General features: G+C 40.6%; 1 protein-coding gene and 1 pseudogene across 1 annotated transcript; both read right to left on the reverse strand.

Moving 5' to 3' along the window:
• Window positions 1-5,571: 5,571 nt before the first annotated feature.
• LOC138033471 (uncharacterized) lies at window positions 5,572-8,143 on the reverse strand (annotated as a pseudogene).
• Window positions 8,144-9,505: 1,362 nt separating this feature from the next.
• Window positions 9,506-15,886, reverse strand: LOC138033472 (uncharacterized). Its single transcript, XM_068881212.1, has 5 exons — window positions 15,810-15,886; window positions 13,222-13,583; window positions 12,184-12,330; window positions 10,586-10,711; window positions 9,506-9,555 (listed from the first exon to the last, which is right to left on the reverse strand). Exons 2-5 carry the CDS (start codon window positions 13,538-13,540, stop codon window positions 9,506-9,508), a joined length of 642 nt encoding a protein of 213 aa, XP_068737313.1. The 5' UTR covers window positions 13,541-13,583; window positions 15,810-15,886.
• Between the last annotated feature and the right edge of the window lie 7,466 nt (window positions 15,887-23,352).

Consider the following 23,352-nt stretch of genomic DNA (forward strand, 5'->3'; position numbering starts at 1 on the left):
TGCAATAAATTTTTAAAAATGTATCACCAGTCCAACACATTCTTCTGCCCCTCGAGGACGATATGCGTTGTATGTTGAAGGTGGTTTCATTCACGTTGTCTTTTACAAGACTTTTTACAAGACTAAAAATTATTTCCATAGAGTAAAATCCAAATTTTTTCGACACTAGGTCACTATCAGTGTACATGACATAAAAGTATGAAATTATGCGTTCTCTATTTTCACATTCGCTATAATACACCTTGCTTGCCCCCAAATTTTGCAAAAAACCTTGTTTTCAAATGCTCTTGGGAATATTCAGTATCCCCAAGCACTCAAAATGCAAAATTTGGGGCAAACAAAGTGTATTAGGGAGAAAATTACGTGAAAATAGAAAATAGAACGTTTTCACTCACGTGACCAGCAGCCATATTGGATTACTGAAACAAAAGAAGTTATTTGCATAAAAATAGAGTTCAATTCCTGAGGATTAGTTTGGTACACCATCATGGCCACCATTTCTTTGTTTGGGAACACCAACATGGCCGCCGTGACGTCATGTGAAAACGCTCTATTAGAGAGATTAAGCATCATTTTCGGCAAACGGCAAACGTCGGACTAAAATTTGCGTTTTGCCAAAATGGAATAAACTCGTTTGATATGAGCTCATTTCTTGCGTGTTAGCAGCAAGTATCAACCAACTTTTCAAAAGAGAGAGGCGAGTTAAAGTAACATCATTTTCATTATTTTCATGCTTTCATGACAAGCAGCAGCCCACGGTATAGCGTTTACTGTTTCATTTAAACGCGATGCTTAATTCTAACTTTCTTCGGCCCTTTAAGACATTCCTCGGTATCCAAGTTAGCATGCGTAGCTGAGTGAGTCTACAACAAATTGCGTTGGCGGGCGTGCAAAGCCATTGTTATTGCCCACTGAATATGCAAATATGTGACGTTCTCGTTGCCGTCACCGTGGTCTTTACTAAAGCTCGCTAATAAGAAGATAAACCGTACGCGCATTTTCCCGCGCCTTTATAAAGTTACATGTGGTGAGTAGGGGGGCGCAGAGGTGAGAGCACTCGCCTCGCGCCAATGTGGCCCGGGTTCGATTCCCAGATCCGGCGTCAACTGTGGGTTGAGTTTGTTGGTTCTCTACTCTGCTCTGAGAGGTTTTTCTTCGGGCACGCCGGTTTTCACCTCTATATACTACTATATATTACTTACTTAGTTTCGTTTTGATGAAAAGCCAACTTTTAATTTGGAAATGTGCAGAAGAATTCTAAAATCATAGTGTTCGCTGTTCTATTTTTTTGTCTAAGAATGCTGGTAATTCCTTCCCCTTAATCTCAACATTACATTTGTTCATAAATCCAGCAGTAAATCTCAATAAACGATCTCTTTATTTTGACTCGTTGAGTATGCATAGAATGTTAAGGAAACCCTAAGCTAAACACAATTTCAGTTAACCTTCACTATCACTCTGTTGTCGGTAAAAGGGAAAGAAATCTGCGACTTCTTTCGTCGTCGACGGATTTCCTTATTCCTTAGCAGATCTAGAGATTCTCTTTCTCTTCACACAAAAAAAAAACGAGTAATTACAGTAAGTAAACTGTAGAACAAAACCAAGTACATTATCTACATTTTAGAGCAGTTTTCAAATGACTTTCAAAAGGAATTACGCGACTGCAATTGACACGCTTAGTGGTTGGGTTAAAATCACGCGCCAATGAGAAGGAAAACCAATGGCGACTTGCAAGCGCGATTTTTCCCGCGCTTTGAGCAAGTTACATGGAATTGCTGCGAGTTTGCAGTTGGTTCATTGCGCTCTTTTCACCTTCTGTGATTGGTCGAAAAATGATTATACTTTTTCCTCCTCCCCTAAATTTAGCGCCGCTCGCAACGGTTTCATTCCTGAAGGACCGCCACACAACCTTTGTCATATTAAAAAGCTTGAGAACATAGTCGGGAAGTGATCGCAATAACTTGAATTCATGTGTTAACATGACCGTTCCTCGATGCCTTGCCCGTCGTCGTTGCTAAAGCTCTCTATTGACATTTTTGTGGTGGGGCGTAAGGGGACTGTGGGTGTAGCTCGCTTTGGGCTTCTTGTTGAGCTTGTTGCCATTGTTAGCCAAGCGACTGAAACACGCACTTGATGATGTGAGGTAAGGTCAGAATGCGCACTATCATATTCTGCTACGGTAGCAGCCAGCAAAGTAGTTTTAACACACGCAATGGCGTTTTGAGAACGTTGGCTTAAACTTGAACTCTCGTTTCCACTCTAGTCTCCAGAGTCCCCTTTCTTTTGGTCAGCACCAAGGTGGCTGACCAAAAGAAAAGCGGATTTTTGAGGACGTCTCCGTTTCGTGAGGCCGTGATTCATTCACCCAGCATCGGGGAAAAAAGAGATCTCTAAACCGGTTGCGACTGAAAGATACGACGCGAATTCGTCGCAACGTAAACTTCTTTTTCAATGTTGGTTTCGCCAGTATTCCATATTTGTTCACGGTTATACAACGGGTGAAGAATTATAGAGCCGGTTTGAAGAAAAGGGAGAAAGCGAAAGATTCTCTAAAAACTTACAAATAGAACTTGAGTTCCTTCATTCAAACATACCATCGTACGATACTTATGTCATTGAACATTGGTAATTCATGCTGAATCATCTTAAAGGATTAACAGCAATCTGTGCAAGTAATTATGTAAGTCTTCCTTTTGTAAATTTAGTAGTTACTTTATGATTTTCATTGTAATCTTTTAGTTGTGACTTCCGTTTCCGCCCAGATTAGCAAATGCTATTTGCGGACCAGTCCTTCTGTGTTTGTTTTGTGTTGTGTATTGTCAATAGGCCAGTTTCGTATTCTAACGGTTGGACTGGATCTAGCATGAACTGGAGGTTAATACGGGCAAATAAATTTGCATTTGAAAAGATTTGCCATGCTAGACCCAGTCCAGCCGTGAGAATTCGAAAATGGTCTGTTGTTCTTTAAGGTAATTAATTCCATTGAAATTGTTCTACTATCAAACGTTTTTGGAAACTTGGCATAATTAACATTCATGATATGAACATTAACAAAATGCAATAAAAAAATTGGAGTCACCGAGCTTGTTTACCCGTCAGCAGGCTCTTAAAATGGGGTATTTTTACTGGTTGCGCGTTGAAAATTCGAATCATCTTCACACAGAATTAAGTCTTGGTTACTTCAAAGACACAAGAATTTTTTTGGAAAATAAAGCTTCTTTTATTCACATAAGCAGTATTGCTTCTTGTACGCCGTTTTTGATTGCCTGGTAGTGGGAATAGTGCACTTTTAGGGACATTTCCGTGGTTAGCTTGAAGTCCTCGCCTTGGCCAAAATACACCCAGTACGGGACTGTTTTCCAAAAAAATTCATGTTGTCCTATCAAACTTTTTTCCTTCTTCAAATATGTTCTTTATTAGATTGTTCTTAGCAAATACCTGAAAAAAAACGTTCGGTGATCACCTTGCTCGTTTGAGGGAAAAGGATCGTTTATTTCGCTATCGGGCTTAGTTTGGGGGAAATCTCTTACGTTTTGTAAGCACACATGCTCATGTGCGCGCGCTAATGACGCGAAAATTGGTGCGCAGTAGGGATGCGCAATGCAATACGTGGGAATTACCTTAAATATAGTTGAAGTTAAAGTTGAAACTTGCGTTGGCTTACAACAAATGATTTTTTGTAAGCCAACGTCGTCGTCAAAACCTATCATGTATTCTTTCTTCTAGTTTTAAACCTGTGCGACCTGGCGAATTTCCTGGTACAGAAGCAGTTGGGTGGCCTTGTTCTAGTCAAGAGTATCGTGGTCTTTAATCATGGCAAACCACTTTTGTTTCCCGTTTGTTTCGTTCACGATCGGTGACGACCGTTAAGTCAAAGTGGGTTGCAAGACATCCAAAAGTCTCCCTTCACCGGTTCTCAAGAAAGTCATTGCAAAAGGAGACTGAAGCCGCTATCAATGAAGCCAACTAACTTGATAAAAATAGGTGAGTGGAGGTTCTCTAGGATCTACAAGGTCTGTTTTGGACTAGTGACTGGTTTTAGGGCCTCCACACACGAGGCAAGTTGTCATGCTTTGTTTATAGTGGAAATGGACTTAGCTATCAATTTCAAGCTAGTTCACAAGAACCCCACTTTTACTAATTTGAAAGAAACATGATTAAGAACACCAGCTGGCATGAGGCAATCAGTTGGCTATTTACGAAGTGTGGCAGAGTTGAATCCGGGACAAACAAATCCAAACCATACTTTAAGGTTAGAACGAGAACGGTTATCGACGACTATTTGCAGTTGACAACTTAATGTAATTAAATCGAACTGATTGTTCGAACTCGAATCGAACTGTTGGTGTTGGGAAATGCGTTTCCACACACACCTTATTCCAAAATGGCTGCCATTTTAGTATTCTTTGGTTTGATTGCAAATTGGCCCTTTTGGCCTCGTTCAATGATGTTGCAATAAAACAAGAGAATACTAAAATGGCGGCCATTTTGGAGTTTTCGAGAAGTTTAGTTGTCGATAACCGGCACGTTTTGTGGAATCCTGGGAAAATAGCGACAAGAAATGAAGAAGTGCAGACTTAAAAAATCCTATGTGTCGCTGGGAAATAGAGTTCAGTAATCGATAACTTGCTCAAAGACAGGAGAAAGTAATCCGGTCGCATTTGTGATCGACAAAGTAGTTTCCTTTTGAAGAGTTCAAAAGGAAAAACTACTTTGTTTTGTCATCGATAAGTTCTTTCAACAGACAACTAAAAAGTTAACAACTTTGATCGTCTGTGGAGGCCCTGAACATCTTAAGGACGGTTTCTTCTAATTCAAAGATATTTTTGCCCGGTTTATGAATATGCGGGAACAGCAGATCTTAACTAATAACAAGTTTTATTGAAATCTAAAAAGAAAATTGGGAGTAACCACGCATTTTTCAACGATAATTAAATGGCGTTCTTATCCAAATTGGTAGCTCAATTATCTCTGAAAAATGCATGGTTACCCCCAATTTTCTTTTTGGATACCAAGAACACTTGCTAAGTTCTGCTTTCTCCGAATAGTTTTAAACCGCAGGGTTTTTCGTTTGAAGCCGGAGGATGGACGTTTCATCCGGTCGTTGATGCCAATATTTGAGGGGTCTGTTTTATTATTATAATTTCTTTTAGTTACTTTTCAAGAGAATTTGAGTGAACTCTAGCCTTGCCTGGGAAAATGATTCATGGGTTCCAGAAGTACTGGAAACAGCGTTTCTGAGTGTCCTATTTTAAAATTTCCTGGGGAGGGAGAGAGGGCATAACCCCAGACCCCCTAGGAAGCTCGTGCCTTCGGCGGTCACAAGGCGCCTTGCGACGCCAAAAAGTGTCTCGTCTGGTGCTTTCAGAAACATGTCCGCTGCTTTACAAAGCTGTCGAAAACCCTGATAAACCGCGCTAAAATATCCCTGTATAAGTAAGCATCACCCATAGTAAACCCGAGTATCTCGAGATGCGCAGAACGCATGTGCAATGACAGTAGTAGGCATCGTCGTTAAGTCAAAATCATCTTTATCTCCGGGACATGAAAAACAGGTTAATCAACACTTTTTCAGGTAAATGTTATAGTTACTTGACCATGCCCAAGATTGTAGCCAGACTGATGATGTTTATTTTTGCCCGCGTTGTAAGATCCTCCACCTCCCCCACAGGAGTTGACTCTTGCCTTCCCGCTACACCCCCTGAGTAACCTCCACCACCTCCACCACCCCGTCCCCTTCCGTATGCCCCAGCACCTCCTCCAAATCCTCCAATGGCATTGTGGTATAGGGCTCGTCCACCCACTCCTCCCTGAAGAAATCCTCTGCCACCTTCTCCGCCATTTCCAGATGTACCGTTAAAATTTGTCGAACTTCTTCCACTGGAATAAAATCCGCCACCGCCACCACCTACATGATACATTGAAATTATACCGAGATCTCATAGAGTCTATCTATGATGTTTTTCTCTGGAAGCTAGTTTCCCGATAAAGTAGACTGAGTAGCTGGTGGAATATTTTATCCCGGGATTATTTAAACACGTGCAAGTAAATGTTTTATTTTGGCCTCAAATGCGAGCGGCTGTGGGATTTCAAAACTACTCATCACTATGCCACTCGTGGCCTAAGAGCAACCATTAATTTACTCGCGCGTCTTTAAATAATCCCGCGGTAAAACATCCTGCCAGCTTCGCAGGCTACGAAAAAGGGTTTCAAATTTAAAAAAAGGGATGTGTTCAATAAAATTACAATCAAATCGCTGGAACCAGTATACAATCGTATAAAATTCAATCGTATAAATTTATATTTACTGATTTTTTCTGCACGCGTTTTATAATATCTCGCCCTCGTTCCTGCTGGTAGTCTGACCCTCCCAGCTGCGTTGCGTGACGACTGACACTAAAAACGGCTGCAAGGGATACTAGCCTGCAAGCAAGTTCTCTCGAGGGGGTGGGGGTAGTGGACGAAAGAGGGGTTATGGCCTCCACTCCGCCCCCTACCCCTTGAAAGAGAGCTATCTAGAGACCCAAGGTCGATCTCAAATGAGGTACATTTTTCCCTGTTTGTTTACTCCACTTTTTAGCGTGAATTTGCTCAGAGGGAAAATATCTTTTTAGAAATTATAAAAAAAACGCTTTTCTTGGAGGCAGAGGTTGCATAGTATAGTTTACAAGTTACTTAATGTAGCAAATTTCTGCACAATTTTATTTGAAAATTAACGAACACTTGCTGAATTTTCCCAAGGAATTTACAGAACTATCTAGTACCACTGACGCCCTATATTTTTTTCGTTTGAATACTTTATTGCTCCTGTAAAGTTAAACGCATATGTAAAATCATAGCCTGCAAAGCAGGCGTATTTTGGTAAGAATCGAGACCGGAGTCGGGAGAAATATCGGACGACATCTTGGATAACGAGACCAACAGAGGACTGGGGCGAGTCCAAAAAAAATGCACTCAGTAGCGACCCATCCTCTACTTCCAAAATGACAATTATCGACAATTTCTAATCTCTAAATTGACTATTATCGTCAATTTAGGATGCTTAGGGCTTGATAGGGATTATGGGAAATGAATATCTATTTTTAAAATCCGAACCCAAATGCCTGAACTTGCAGGACCCGAACCAGGGAATGTTAGACTATCACATCGCCAACTGCCAGAACATTATTTTTTTAAATATGTTAGTTTTTTTTTCATCCGAATGCTGCTGTAAACGTGTATTATCACCCGCTAAGAAACAAGTTTAAACAGGAGAAAATATCGGTTACCAAACCTCAAGAGAAAGCTAACCATTTTAAAATCAAGCACTAGACTTACTTGTTCTACTTTAACTTTTTTCTTTTCATCTGCTACCACAAGTCTATCTAAAGTGACGATAACAGTCAATCCAGAGAAAATGAGGAATTGTCGATGATCGTCATTTCAGAGGTATCTACTCTGGAACTGATATTTTCATACACGTCTACTGTGGCAAAAAAACCTTAAAGTGTATAGCCTTATATTCTCTTACCCATAGCGCTTCCGTCTGAAGCCTGGGCACCGTGTCCATCACTTCCTCCTGACAAAGACTGGAACCCAGTTTTCCCAGTTGTTGCTGTATTTGCATCACATTCTGAATGCCTTGAATCCACACGTTGGACACCCCCTCCCCCTCCAGCTACTATCAAAGGTGTGTTTGTTCCTCTGACTACAAACGTACCTCCACCTCCACCTGAGGTCGAAGCGTGGTAGTTAATACCACCTTCTTGACCGACGAGTATCTGAATGGTTTCTCCTTTTATTAAGCTAAACGTTCCTGTCATCCTGGCGCCTCTTCCCCGATACTGTTGACTATTGGGCCGTATATCGTACCCCCCGGCAGCTCCAATTGCGTCAATTCGGTAGTCACCAGTGTACGGAACTGTCCACCGCTGTATACCGCTGACCACTGTAACTTGACCTTCATGGTCTTTGCCTCTGTAATAACTGCCAAGTGAAGTTGGACCCAGTCTACCACTTGCACCAAGAGTTGTGAACAAAGCTCCATATGCTGCATAATAGAACCAAACTAATTATTCAACGAACCACCGCCAAGTAACCCCTCTTCCTCCTGGGGACTCAAGTTGATACCCATGGAACTTAAGGCAAATGTTTTACCATCCATTTGTGACGGTGAAAACAGCAATAACAATGGCAATGAACGTTGATAATGACTGTGACTGTGACAATGACAATGACATGGATCATGCTAATAACAATGGGAATCACATTGACAACGGTAATCACAATGATAATGGCATTGTTAATGGCAATGACTGTGACAATGACAATGACAATGACAATGACAATGGCATTGATCATGATAGTAACAATGGGAATCACATTGACAACGGTAATCACAATGATAATGGCATTGTTAATGGCAATGACTGTGACAATGACACTGACAATGGCATTGATCATGACAGTAACAGTGGGAATCACATTGACAACGGTAATCACAATGATGATGGCATTGTCAATGGCAATGACTGTGACAATGACAATGACATTGATCATGACAGTAACAATGGGAATCACATTGACAACGGTAATCACAATGGTAATGGCATTGTCAATGGCAATGACTGTGACAATGACAATGACATTGATCATGACAGTAACAATGGGAATCACATTAACAACGGTGATGAAAATGGCATTGTCAGTGGCAATGACAATGACTGTTTCACTGGGACAGCGACAATGACATTGCTCATGACAATAACAATGGCATTGACAGGGGCTACGGCAATGACTGATTCCGACAGAGAGAAATGGCAGTGCGAGTACCATTAACAATGGCAGTGGCATTGATTATTGAAGTAACAATGGCAATCACATCGACAACGCTCATCTCAATCGCGTGGGCAATGGCAATGGCTATGACTGTGACGATCACAATGGGCAATGGTAGTGGCAACATCACTGACCATGGCAGTGACAGTGGTGATGACAACGACATTGATCATGACAATAACGATGTCAATGACTGACAACGACATTGAGAGATGGCTGTGACAGTACCATTGACGTAGTAATATTCATTTGAATAGGATTTCGTCTAAATCAGGAAGTAGATCATTTTCTTATGCAGCCGCTTAACTTTTTAATGATTTACCTGATCATGTGAAGAATTCAGATTCGATGAGGAGTTTTACTTCAAACTATTGGTTTGAGAAATGATTATGCGTGATTTTAGTTGTATATATTTTAGCTTTATGCTTATCGAATTATTGAATTTATTTATTTATTTATTTATTTATTTGTTTTTATAACTATTTAGTACACAGCTTCAATGTAAATAAGTGGCAACCTTTTTGAATTCTGTGTATAATAAAGTCATTATTGACAACCTGATGACGATGAATATGACAGTGATCTTGACCATGACAATGGCAATCACAATGACAATAAGAGGTAGAAATTGTTTGAAGTTATAAACTTGTTATCATGGTCGACCCCCATTGGTCGATGAGTGTTTGTCTTAGTAAGCGATCCTCCTTTGAGTAGAGATGTCATCTGAGACATTTCTATCTGTCAGGAAACGTAACGGTAGAGATTGACAACTTAAGAAACCTTGTGAACAATTCAGTGAGTGGTGGCGTGATAAGCTTGAGCACATGAGCACTTATACCTTCATAACCCGTCCCCTTGCTATTATATTAGCAAATTTTCTGGGGTGATCTCAGGTATTGTATAAGTCTTACCACCGGTTAATCTCAAACTGAAACAAAATCGCATTGCTACGGGAATTTTCGCCATCTGATTCGCTATCGAGACAAGGTATTCAGTTTGGAATTGCAACTTTAAAACGAGGCTGACCGATATTGCACCGTAGCAACGGGTGGCGTTACATAGCAACGGAGACAAAAATTGGAAACAACTATGTTTTCAAAACATTATTTTCTTTTTACAATTCAAAAATCTGGCGGAAGTGAGGAAGAAAATTTTCTTGACTCTTGACAGTCGAGGCAGCTCTTTGAAATGGCTTTTTTTGGCGCGCATTTATAATACTGTAACATTCGACAAAAGGTAAATTGAATGGCCTCATCGCTTCTCGATTCGTGCGATATCGGTTTTTCGCGTAAAATTTAACGTGGAATTTCCTCCTGAGGTGGTGAATTTTTCCATAGAATGTTTGTAAAAAGTGATTTAGCACATTCGATTTTCGTTATGTAATATCCACCGTTAGGCGCTTTCTCAAACCTCGTCTCTGTGCAAAATTGCAACTACACCCAGTTGCACCATGAAGTGGCTATACTTTTTAGTGGTGTTAGAAAACATGGTGCATCTGATTTTCCGCCATACTTTTCTTTTTCGTAAAAACATATTGTTTAAGGTAAGCGATCGATTGTCACACCTATCAGAATTATCGATATCCATGGCAGAATGAATTTAGGGGCGAGATGTTTGAAGTAGATAGCAAGCATGAAATGGGTACGCTGCATCTGGTTTCCATACAACAAAATCTAATTTTTGGGATTATCAGTTGTCGCGCCTTTGGAGCCAAGATTTAGGACAGCACTTTAAAAGGGGATAAGCTGCAACTAATGTTCTTTGTTACCTCTGCATGTTTTTCCGTCTCCAATGTATCGTGGCTTGCAAGTACAGGTGTAAGAACCAAGAGTATTGGTACATGAGGCATTAGCGTGACAAATGGGCGGCGAAACCGCGGTACATTCATCAACGTCTACAACAAAAGACAAAGTCATTTTTAGTCAGAAGAAGAAGAAGGATTCAAATTGTGGAAGATAAGTGGTACTATTGTATCTGATTATGACAATTGATGATGATCGTTGATGACAGGAACCCATTTCCCGGAGCCTCCATCTTCCATATTAACCCTCTGAGACAACTCTGTCCCTTACCTCTTTATTTTTAGAAGCACCTCGCAGGAGGGTGTTCTTGGGTGTTTTCACAATAGCCAATCGTAAGAGGCCCATGGTCATCCACTGATTACGTCACATGCAGCACACCCGAAATACGAAGGTATTTCAAATATCGATATAGTAGTGCTAAAATTAGAAAGACAGGGGTACAATACAGATGGAAGCTCCGGGTAATGAGGTCCTGATGATTGATGATGTCGTTGTGTGTGACGATAATTCCGAATTGAAAATAGTCTTTTCATCTTTTCCGACTCTGACCTCTTATGAAACAACATGATTTCCTGTACTTCACAGTAGGACTGTTGTTATAACACTATTAGTAAAAGAAATGGAATTCTCCTGGCATAAATGGAACCATGATTTTCCCGCCGTTTGTCATGTTTGCCGGTTGCTGCTTGCCGTTTCCACGTGAAAGAAAGTATTTTCGCGTTTGCTGAATGCGCGGAAATTTCTCCTCGTTTTTCTTCTACAAAACAAGTTGTTTGTGAAAGAGGAACCCCAAAACCATTTTCCGATAAGTCAAACAAGGAAAAATATAGATCGTTCATAACTGACTCCTCGCAATTTTCTTCGGGAACTCACGTTCTCTCTGTGTTTACTGACAAAGCAGCTTCATCGAAACTCGCAAAATGTGACTGGTAAGGATTATCATTTTATATAGCGTCTTTTTCTACCAGCAATGTTTACAAAGACTCCCGAATTTTTGTTTTTGTTTTCGTTTTTGTCAGTATCAAAATACTCAGGTTTACAGAGGCCATTCAGAGTTGCCTTGGGTCACGTGAAGCTTAAGTCACAAGCCTCATTCCGTTTTACGTGAAACGTGAAACGGCAAGCCGACGTTTGCCGTTTCATGCAAACGTATGCTAAATCTCTGTAATGTCTTGGCCGTAACATGGCAATTCTTGAAACATCAATTAACCTATTTTGCTTCCAAATTTGTTTGTCTAGATTACTAGAATTTCGATTCATTCAAAAGTTTGATGGATGTTTCATCTTTGGTGCGAGATGTTCATAAATACCAAATTCGGACTACTGACCAATTTATATGGGGGAAATCAAGAGTTCAGATAAAATTGACACCTTTGAATTTTGAACCCGATAAAGCACCACATCGAGGCAGAATGCGAATGGTGATAATAAGCATAGAAACGAGGATAACAAAATGGAACAGGAAGGAAAAGCAAAATTCTTATGACGAGAACAAGAGCGGGGCGGATATGGAAGAAGGGAAGAGAACAGAAGAAAAGCTCGTGGTAAGTGCAACAGAACCCACCTCCAGTTTTCATGTCGCAATACGTGAGTACCGCCGTACCCGGTTTTATAGTCGACAGCCAGTACTTGGCGCTGACAACTTGACCTTCGCTCGCTTTTATTTCTTGGCAGGACACGGCTGCCAGTTCAGGGATAGAACCCAGGGGGACTGGAATTGAAAGATACAGGGATCGTTAGTTCTCTAACTTTAATCGACCAGTTTCGTATTCTCGCGGTTAGATTGGATCTAGCATGAAATGGAGGCTAATGCGGGGGAAATAATTTGCATGTGAAAAGATTCCCCTGCATTAGCGTCCGTTTCATGTTCGATCCAACCCAACCGTTAGACTACGAAACTGGCTTATTTAAGCTTTGTCACAGAGATTGACTAGTAGCTCAAATTCGGCGACTCCGGCGTCAACTTCAGCTTCGCTTTCGGCTTCGAACTTTTGAGGGAAAGAACACGAATGGATAGTTTCCCATGCATTTTTTTTTTCGCTCAACGAGTTGCCATTACTTGAACGGCGTGAATCAGTTGTTTTCCAGCACATGAAACATGACACCGTTCCACATTTGCACAGTGTTGTATGGCCCGTCTACACGAGCAATTTTTAATGTGACCATTTTTATTTGCCGTAAATGGTTTGATCCCAGGAGTCATATCATAATTAAGTAAAGTCCGATCGTCCGACTGCTCGTGTAGACGAGGAAATTTGGCCAATTTTTATGTGACAAATGTATTTGCTGAAAAGCTGGCGTGTTTTAGCTTTTATGTGACAAATGAAAATTGGCAAATACGAAAAATTGCTCGTGTAGACGACTCGTCCCATAAAATGTGGCAAATTGCTGCCTCTTAGTGGAGAACGACCAGGCAACCTCGCCTTGCTGCTTTCATAAAGGCATTGCTGACGCACTTAACTGCGAATTGTCAGCTTTTATTTTTGTGCTTTCAACACCATCAATTGTATGTGTCACATAAAAAATTTCTCGTCTCGACAAGGCTTTATCAGAAAGAGTGTCAGCCTAGGGTGCTCCTTAGTAAAACATGTATCCCATTCACCTCTGTTTATGTCTCGTCTGAAATAATATCGGTCTGGATCAGGGACAAAATCCTCTGGTCTGGCTTCTTTGGTACGATTACTGAACTCACACATGCGCAGAGACATCACAAAGTTTAGGCTTTGGCATCGAACATCTTCGCGGCAGACTAACGCACATGGTATTCCGATATTGGCGCGCATGGTTCTGTAGATGTGTTTCTGCAACATCCAGCCCAAGATGGACTCCTCCGATCCAGTCGCAGGGCACGTCTGAGTCTCTGCCACAGTGATAATTTGACAAAAGGCAACTAAAGTCGCCAACACAGAGAGAGGTACCATGTCCTTTTGGGTCGAGCACTCTGAAACGTTGGTGTTGAGAAATCTGAAAACGAATTCGTAATGCCGATTTGAAAATGGAAACTGTCATGACACAAATGTATATTTGAAGTGTGGGTTATCGTAGACGAAAGATGAAAGTGATTCTCGAGACCAGTTTCAGGAAGTGGTGTTACACGGTGAAACTCCTGTTTTATCACCACTGCTATCGCTGCCACCGTTGCAGAAGTAGAAAGCGGATCTACTTTCCGTGAAACTTGTTTCGCAACACCGTTGCACACAAGTCTCAGCTAAAAGTTTCAACGTGTAACAGCGGCTATATATATATATCTCTTACTAACCGAGTTCGAGGTCCGTACTGTAAGTTACGGACCGAGTTTTTTCCCGTTGATTTATGGCCCAAGCGCGAAGCGCGCGGGCCATAAATAAACGGGAAAAAACGAGGATCCGTAACTTACGGTACGGACCGAGAAAAGGAGGTTAGTGAGATATTTATTATGTATCTGAGGTTAATCCGGCGCGCGGGCAAGGAAACTAGTCAAAGTCAAGCGGAAGGTTCGACTGCCACAAAGATTGCCGTGCCAAAATTCCAAAAACTAAATCTTCTTGGATGTTAAGTTTGAAATAGTTGCTTGCAAGATTCAAACAGTTTTCAGTACAAGTTTATGCAACAGAAATGGCATGAAAAACTCGCTAGATGATGTTTTATCGAAATTTTAAATTTAGCAGGCTGTACAGCGGGCCGTACTGTAGAATACGGCCCGCTAATTTAGCCAATTACAGCGCGCGTACTATCTGAGATATAATAATGTACTGAAAGCATCGACTAGCAATCTTAGCTTGCACCTGACGTCATGTCCGCCATGTTGGTGTACTGAACAATTCTCTACTTCCTCAAAACCCGTAATACACCACCCCCCACACCCCCCCAAAAAGTTTTTCTCCATAATCATTGTTTCGATTTCTCTTGGGACATCTTCATGTCCCAAAATTTGCATCGGCATTGTTTTCGATTTCTCTTGGGACATCTTCATGTCCCAAGAGAAATCGAAAACAATGCCGATGCAAATTTTTAGGGGTTAAAAGAAGTGTATTTTGGGCTTTGAGAAAGTAGAGAAGAGTGCAAAAGTCTTTTCGGAACGACATTTTGCTTTTGTTTTGTACACCAACATGGCCGCCTAATCACGTGAGTGCAAGCCAAGAATTGCGAACTGCGGGTGGTTACACGTGACATGGCCTTGCGGTCGAGATTCCACTCTCTGCGGTTCAAGTTGTGACGGCTGGATACCCTTCTTGTTTTAAGTGATTTACCGCAGCGTTTTTCACCAAAAGAGACAAGGTAAATTCCACACTACATTGACTGTAACTCAAAAAAACTTATTTACATGATACACTGTAGACGATGCAACAAACAATACATAGAAGAGACAAAACGGAGACTTAAAGACCGTTTCAACGAACACCGACGTCCAGTCCCGTTGACGGACCCACTTCCTCTTCAAGACAAACAACTGTTTCTACACATTTCACCAGCAATAAGCACACTCCTCATGACATGGAACTTATCCCATTGGAACTCATCTCGTGACTCCATACGCAAAGCCCGAGAAGCGTTTCTGATCGACAGGGGCCAAAAACTTGAATTCAAAGGTATAAACAAAAGAGAAGAACTGTAACTAATATTTATCTGTAACCCTATATATATGTATATGTATATGTATATGTGAAAGATATATATGAAATACATCATATATTGCACTGCGGGTATGAAAAATTTTCAGGACTTCAACGGGATTTGAACCCGCGACCTCGCGATACCGGTGCGATGCTCTAACCAACTGAGCTATGAAGCCACTGACGTTGGGAGCTGGTCACTTCTGAGTTCACAACTTCCCGTGATAAGTAATTATGAGTGAAAGATATATATGAAATACATCATATATTGCACTGCGGGTATGAAATCAAATGAAACCATGTTGTCTCGCAGTGATGAGAGACAACATGGTTTCATTTGATTGTATATGTATATGTATATGTATATGTATATGTATATGTATATGTATATGTATATGTATATGTAAGAAAGCAACGCAAATGAAGAGTAAAACAATACGTTTTGTATCCTTCACCTATATTTCGACCGGATACACCGGTCTTCCTCAGGATGAAGACCGGTGTATCTTTCGGCCGCGTTATCGGCAGGTTTCCGTCTGTGCATGGGCCAGTTTTTGACAATTGAAAATGTACATGTTTAATACAATTCCTCTCTTACCAGGTGATGCACTCAAGATCTTCTATTTCCTCAAACTCTGCTTTCGTAAATGTTGACCAAATGGATCAATTTTCCAGTGCCTGTAATGCGAATTTTGGAAATGATAACCTTCAAATTGTGCCTCCAATCCAGCGGACCAAAGTAAAATAGGCTAGCCGACGTTAGCTCTAGCTCTATCTTCGGCAGTGCCGACGAGTTTTGTGTCGTCATGGCAAAATTAGGGACTAAAGCCCCGACTACACGTTCAAACATTGTTATAAAACAATTGTTGGAACGTGTAGCATGCATGTTTGATGACGTGTTTCCAACATTTTTTGTTGGAAGAGAGTTTTGATTTCGATCAAACATTTTCTCCAACATACAACAAATGTTGAAGCGTGTAGCCGCCCTTTCAACAATGTTGTATTGCGAAGACTAAACTGACGTGTTTCAAACAATATAATGTTATTTGCGTATCCAACATTGTTAGAGGCGTTCTTATAACAATGTTGGGACGTGTTCTTCTAACAATGTTTGAACGTGCAGCCGGGGATCTAATTAGTTAAATGTTTCACTAAGCCATTACCTTTCCTCTCATCTCTGTTTTTTTGAAACTCAAAACTATGGATCGTTCGAACAACTGTAAACACAGACAAAAAGCGGTCGGCCTTACTAACCTTGAATGAAGGGGGTAGTTTCTAAAAAAACTGTAGTGCTGCGTCGGTGGGGAAGTAGTATACAAAAATTTGGTTTTATCAACGGAATTGATAATGTAAATTGGCCACCGTACAGAGATTCTAAAAGCTGACGTTTCGAGCGTTAGACCTTCATCAGAGCGAATCGAGGAATTATGGGTTACGTGTAGTTTTTATAGTAGAGTAGGAGCAACGCTATTGGTGGTAACATGGCAACGTGAAAAATAGGAATATATTAGTTAAATGAAAAGCGTTCGTTAATACCGTGAGGATTAAGGGTGCCGATTTGGAAGATGAATTTTTGTTCCAGATTCTTGCCGCTTTCGGTCGTACATAGATGTAGGGAAAGGCCGCAGATAGCCATGTGTTTTTGGAGTGGTTAGGGAGATTAAAATGACGAGCGACTGGCTTAGATGCATCCTTGTCATTCTTCTCAACATCGCGAAGGTGTTCGCGGAATCGGTCACCTAGTCCTCTACCTGTCTCGCCAATGTATAATTTATTGCATAACCTGTACGTTATGCAATAAATGACATTTGCGGAGGTACATGTGAAACGATCGGTGATCTTAAGAGATCGCTTAGGTCCCGATATTTTGCTAGTGTTAACAATGAAAAGACAAGTTTTGCATCGTGAGTGCGCACATTTGAAAGTACCGGGTTGCTCGTTAAGTTTTAGCGCGCTTCTAACTGAAAAGTTGCCTACGGTTTTGTCGCGTTTGAATGAAATAAGTGGAGATTGCGAAAAGATTCTACCAGTCTCGGGATCATTTTGGAGTAATTTTAAATTATTAAGAATGATGCTTTTGACTGCGTGATTATGAGGATGGAAAGTGAGGGTGAATGGGATTCTGTCATTCTTATCTTTTTGTGACGTTTGTAGTGATGACTGTCGATCAAATTGTTGGGCACGATGATGCCCCGCTTTGACCAGAGAGACAGGATAACCACGTTTTTCGAAGAACTGGCACATCTCCTCTGATTTGCTAGAAAAATTGGAGTCATCACTACATAGACGTCGAAGTCTAAGAAATTGAGAATAAGGAATGGAGTTCTTGACATATGATGGATGTGACGATGATGTAGGTTTGTAGTGCACACTAGTACATAGCACGTTGCCACTAATAGAAACTTTGATATCTAGGAAAGCCAATGAAGTTTCCGAAATTTCCCAGGTATATTTAAGAGCCGGATGAAAAGAATTGACGGAGGTTATAAATTGATCGAGTTCTTCTCTGCTGCATGAAATAGCGCCGATGCAGTCGTTGATGTAGCGGCCGTAGAGTTCAGGTTTTGGGCCGTTGTACTGATTAAAAAATTGGTGTTCAACATATCCAACAAAAAGATTGGCATAGCTAGGTCCCATTCTTGTGCCCATCGCTACACCATTAATTTGTTTGTAATAGTTGCAGGCGAATGAAAAAGAGTTAATTAAGCCTTAAAACTAGCTCGGCAAGGCGGAGGAGCGTTAAAAGGAAAAGGAAAGGAACTTTATTTAAGTGTCTAGTAGATTTAGCGCTGGAGCACTAATTGGAGACACTGTAAAGTGAAATTAACAATTAACACAACAAGTCAAATGTTGGTTTCCGAGCTTGGTTCTTTGACAGTGCGTTGATCGAAAAAGTGTTTAAGTGCTTCGCTATTGGGAATGACTGTGTACAGAGATATAATGTCCATGGTGAAAATAAGTTTGTCTTGGCCGGAGAAATTGAAATCGCGGAAAATATTAGTGCGTGTGTGATGATGGCAAAGATTTGACGATAGGCGTCATAATCCTGTCTAAGTAGCTAGAAATGAGTTCGGTGGGGCAACTACAGGCAGAAACGATAGGGCGACCTGGGTTGTTAGGTTTGTGAATTTTAGGCAAGAAGTAAATGCACGAAGTTCTAGGGAAGTTGTATCAGTGTCCAGTAATTCTTGATTAACTATGAGATTCTGAATGGTGTCTTTGACAAGTTTTTGATTTTTGGAAGTGAGATCTTTCTGGATTTTGGCATAAAACGAGGTGTCAGAAAGTTCCTGTAAAGCTTCCTTTTGGTAAAGGTCTGACCGCCAAACAACTACCGCGCCGCCTTTGACAACTATGTCATTGCGTTTACTAAGATTTTTGAGTGCCGCCCACTCTTCCGAGGAAAGGTTGGAAAATTTAGTGTTACGATTACTAACCTTGGCGTAATACTGAACCTCTTCGATACAAATTCCAGCGTCCGTAATTCTGGATTCAGTAATTTCTCTCGTGTATTTAATCTTAACAGTTGTTTTGTTCTATACGATTACCTACCTCGTTTTTCGCTCTGTAAGATACTCTTATAATTTAGCCTGCACTCAATCGCTTGAAATAAACTATTCATGTTCCTCGTTAAAACAGATGTCTTTTATTGATTACAGCGATCTATCTTAGCAGGTGTCATTTTCAGAACTTTACTTCCCTTAGCAGCGGTGAGGTTCGAAAGGCTCCACCGAGATATTCGTATACAATATGCTGAATTTTATTCCAAAAAGATGAGAAAGTGATAAACGAGAGTAAAAGAGGGTTTTGGTTAGGGCGCTTTCTTTGAGATCTCGGGTTCAAGACCCATTTTGCAATTGCCAACTGGTTGAATTTGAGCCTGGTAATTTCTCGTTCACCGTCTCCGCTGCACTCGTAAATAGCCGACTGCTTTGCCTCGGGCCAGTTGGGAATGTTGTTTGTTGCTTAGGGTTAGGGTTAGGGTTTCTCAAAAGTCCCGAAACTTTACGGGCCATTTTCGGGTGTCACAATTCCCTTTGTATCTCAAGAACGGAGAGCATTTAATTTGTCAAACTTCACAGTTATTTTTCTTTTTGTTACCTTGAAAACATGTTAAAAGATCGGCTTTCCAAAACAAGCTGTTGGCAACTTCACAGATGGCTTTTCGGGCCCGAAAAGTTTTCGGGACTTTCGAGAAACGGGCACCTGGCCCCAGTTTTTCAAACAAAACGGTAACGAAGCGAAACGAACCGATAGATAGCGCTATCCATCGTTTCAACAACTGGTGCCTGTTCTGTTGTTGTCATTCGTCCTTATGTATGTATGTGAAATTTAACTTTAATACAGTTGACGAAAAATATCGATCACAGCTTTCTTTAAAGTGAAGTTGCAATAGTTTTTTTTTTTTTTTTTTTTTTTCATTCAAGATGATGTTTTTAAAAACGATTAACCTCTATATAGGCGTGTTTTTCCCTTCAAAACTGATGCGACATTTTTCAGTTTCCAAAGAATGAGCGCAAATTAGTCATCGGACGCGGAGAAGGTTTGAAAGTGGAGGGGGAGGGGGGGGGGGGGGGAATAGATAGTTTTCTAGAGACGCATAATTCGTCTGGGACGAACTTGGGCAAACATTTTTTCTGCGTCTATTAAATTCGTCTAGTATAAAGACGAGCAAAAGGACGCATTATGCGTCTGGACGAAGTATCTACTTTAATGCGTCTTCGAAGACGCACTAAACTGGATAGTTCGTCCAGACGAATTATGCGTCTTGCGTCCGTCTTTATACTAGACGAATTTAACAGACAGAGAAAAATGTTTACCCAAGTTCGTCCCAGACGAATTATGCGTCTCTAGTATAAAAACGGCCTTTTTTTGAAAATTTCAATCGCTCTTGGATGGATTGAAAAAATACGTCTCAATGTTCTCGGTGCTGTTTTAGTTGACTTAAGGCCTGGCCAAACGCTTGCAACATTTCAACGCAACATCTCGCAACATTGTTACGTGATGTTGCGACATATCGCAACAGGGTGGCCAACGTACGCAACATGTTGTGCCCAACAATGTTGCAAGATGTTGCGTTGAAATGCTGCGAGCGCCTTTAAAAAGCTTCGATGTCTTGAAACGTCTTAAGAAATCACAAACACTTCTCCACTAATTAAGCCATTGAGCAAATCCCCTTCTCCACTAATTAAGCCATTGAAACCCCTTGCGAGATCGCAAACACTTCTCCACAGGCCGCCACTTAAAAAGCTTCGATGTTTTGGAACCTCTCAAGAAATCACAAACACTTCTCCACTAATTAAGCTATTGAGCAAGTTTTGATGTTTTGAAACCCCCTTGCGAGATGGCAAACACTTCTCCACAGGCTCACTTAAAAAGCTTCGATGTTTTGGAACCTCTTAAGAAATCGCAAACACTTCTCCACTAATTAAGCCACTGAACAAGTTTTGATGTTTTGAGACCCCCTTGCGAGATCGCAAACACTTCTCCACAAGCTCACTTAAAAAGCTTCGATGTTTTGGAACCTTTTAAGAAGTCATAGACACTTCTCTACTAATTAAGCCATTCAGCAAGTCTTTAGTGATGTTTTGAAACCCCATACGAGATCGCAAACACTTCTCCACAGGCCGCCACTTAAAAAAGGGGTGGCGAATGGTACCTCGAAATACGTGGGTCTCGGAAAATTTTAGCCGGATCTCGAAATCTCGAGAAGGTTTTTGATAAGTCTCGAAGTCTCGTTTTCGCATGGTTTGTTTTTACCCTTTTTGAATCTCGAAACTTTTTACCAAGGAGTCTCGGGCTCGGATTTAAACTAGGATCTCGGCGAGTCTCGGATTTTACCATTCGCCACCCCTTAAAAAGCTTCGATGTTTCGGAACCTCTTAAGAAATCACAAACACTTCTCCACTAATTAAGCCATTGAGCAAGTTTTGATATTTTGAAACCCCATACGAGAGCGCAAACACTTCTCCACAAGCTCACTTGAAAAGCTTCGATGTTTCGGAATCTGTTAAGAAATCACAATACTTCTCCACCAATTAAGCCATTGAGCAAGTTTTGATGTTTTGAAACCCCCTTGCGAGATCGCAAACACTTCTCCACAAGCTTAATTAAAAAGCTTCGATGTTTTGGAACCTCGTAAGAAATCGCAAACACTTCTCCACGAGCCGTCGCTTTAAAAGTTTCGTTGTATTGGAACAAGAAATCGCAAACAATTTTAGCAACTGAGTAAGTTTGCAGGTTTTGAAACTTCTCGCGAGATCGCAAACGCTTCTCCACAAGCCACCACTTAAAATGTTTCGATGTTTTCAAGCCTCTTTTAACCCTTTCACTCCCGTGGGGTTCTCCATTGACGAGTAAAATCGTCTGGCGTTAGACAGAGTAAAATCTATAAGTGTCACTCTTGGGAGTGAAAGGGTTAAGAAGTCACAAAAACAACAACAGGTTAAGGGCCTACTGACGTATTTTTTGGGGTGCGTTGCTAAGGATGTAAATACTAATAGTTAACTAATTTGAGAGAATTTGGCATTATTTTGGTCAGTTTCCAACTTTTGTAAACCAATGCCCCTAAATATGACGTCATCATGCCACGCCCATGGTCACGTGACCAATAGAAGAAAACTCTAAATTTGTCTACGTGCTACACAATTTGGGTATTTAATCAATGGTTTCATAATTTGTATTCGTTTTTGGATGCAGCTAAGCATGGTTTTCTTTTTATTTTGAAAAATGTTCTTTTTAGAGAGATAAACGATATTGAAATACCCATAAAATTTTCAGAAAAGATGATTTGAAAAAATCAATGCTTACCTATATTCCGTATTTGGAGGTGAAACGTGCCATATGAAAAAAAATTAATTCAATATAAAGACCGCCGGAAATTTAGGTTTTTCTCAAACCGGAAGTCAGTTCGTTTACGCATGCGCAGTTGATCTGAGAACGAGCGCGAGGACCTTCGATGCAAACAACAGTTCGTGCGGTGATTTTTGCTTGTGAGTGGGTTTTCTGGTCAGCTCACTATATGATGACATCAGTCACCGGAAGGATCATTTCACTTCCCTAGCAACGGGCGAAAAATCCGTCCGTGGGTTCTTAAGCTGCCTAACATGACTCGATTTTTCGAAACCGACTCTTTTTCCCTCACTACATTTTTAGCCTTGCCTTGCCAATTTTGGGGAAAGAAGGTCAGGCACTTGTGGAATTCATTAAATCGAGAAATTTGGATAATTTCCCCCTGACATACAAATCTTCGATCAGTTTAGAAAAACAGTTACGCACACAGGTAAAATGTCGCATTTATTATCAAGCTGGCGTGGAAGGCGCGACAGGCTTAATTAATGGCATTTGTGATATCACAGCCATTGTGGATTTGAAAACCCACACGATTTCAAAGACTTTTTATATGGTGAATGAAGTGTTTCGGGTGAAAATCAATAGTTCTTTTACTTTTGTATAAAGGCTTATAAATCGATTAATAAAGAATCCAAAACAGGAACCTTCCTGTTTCTATTTAAGACCGCTTATTTTGGGGCTGCTGAACGTTATTTTTTTTTTTTTTTTTTGGCGATTTGGCCCTGAAAATGTTCTTAACGTGTCCTTACAGTTACGTCTGTATAGGATTTCAATAAATCAGTCCGGACGTGACCAAGAAACCTATCAAAGGGCATTATTTCCTGTGTGTGTCCCGATATATTTGGGTTTATTTTGCCGTTAGAATACAGTTTTACATTTCTTTTACCTTTATTTATACTACTGACTTGAATAAATTGAATGTTTTTCTCTTGTTAAAGCCAATAAAAGATTGGGCTGGAAATGGTTTTGTCGTTTCTTTACAAACAGACACAAATTTGCATAAGTAGTTAAACAAGACGCCTACAAGGGCGTATCCGTGGAATGCGCAAACAGTTAACACAAATTGTCCAGTTACAGTGAACTTCAAGTACAGGTAGACTTCGGAAAATGGCGAAAGGTTACTAGAAAGATACATCTGTAATATAACTTTGCAAATGCCTATTAGCAGGTTATCAGGATACGGGATCTTTTATTTATTTATTTTTTGGAAGGAGACTTAATTCAAATCCTACAGTTTTACTTGCTTCGTTAACTCCTTTCATCCAAAAATTACAGGATCAGCCTTAAAT

The sequence above is a fragment of the Montipora capricornis genome, chromosome 14 (assembly GCF_036669925.1).
Source record: "Montipora capricornis isolate CH-2021 chromosome 14, ASM3666992v2, whole genome shotgun sequence".
NCBI lineage: Eukaryota > Metazoa > Cnidaria > Anthozoa > Scleractinia > Acroporidae > Montipora > Montipora capricornis.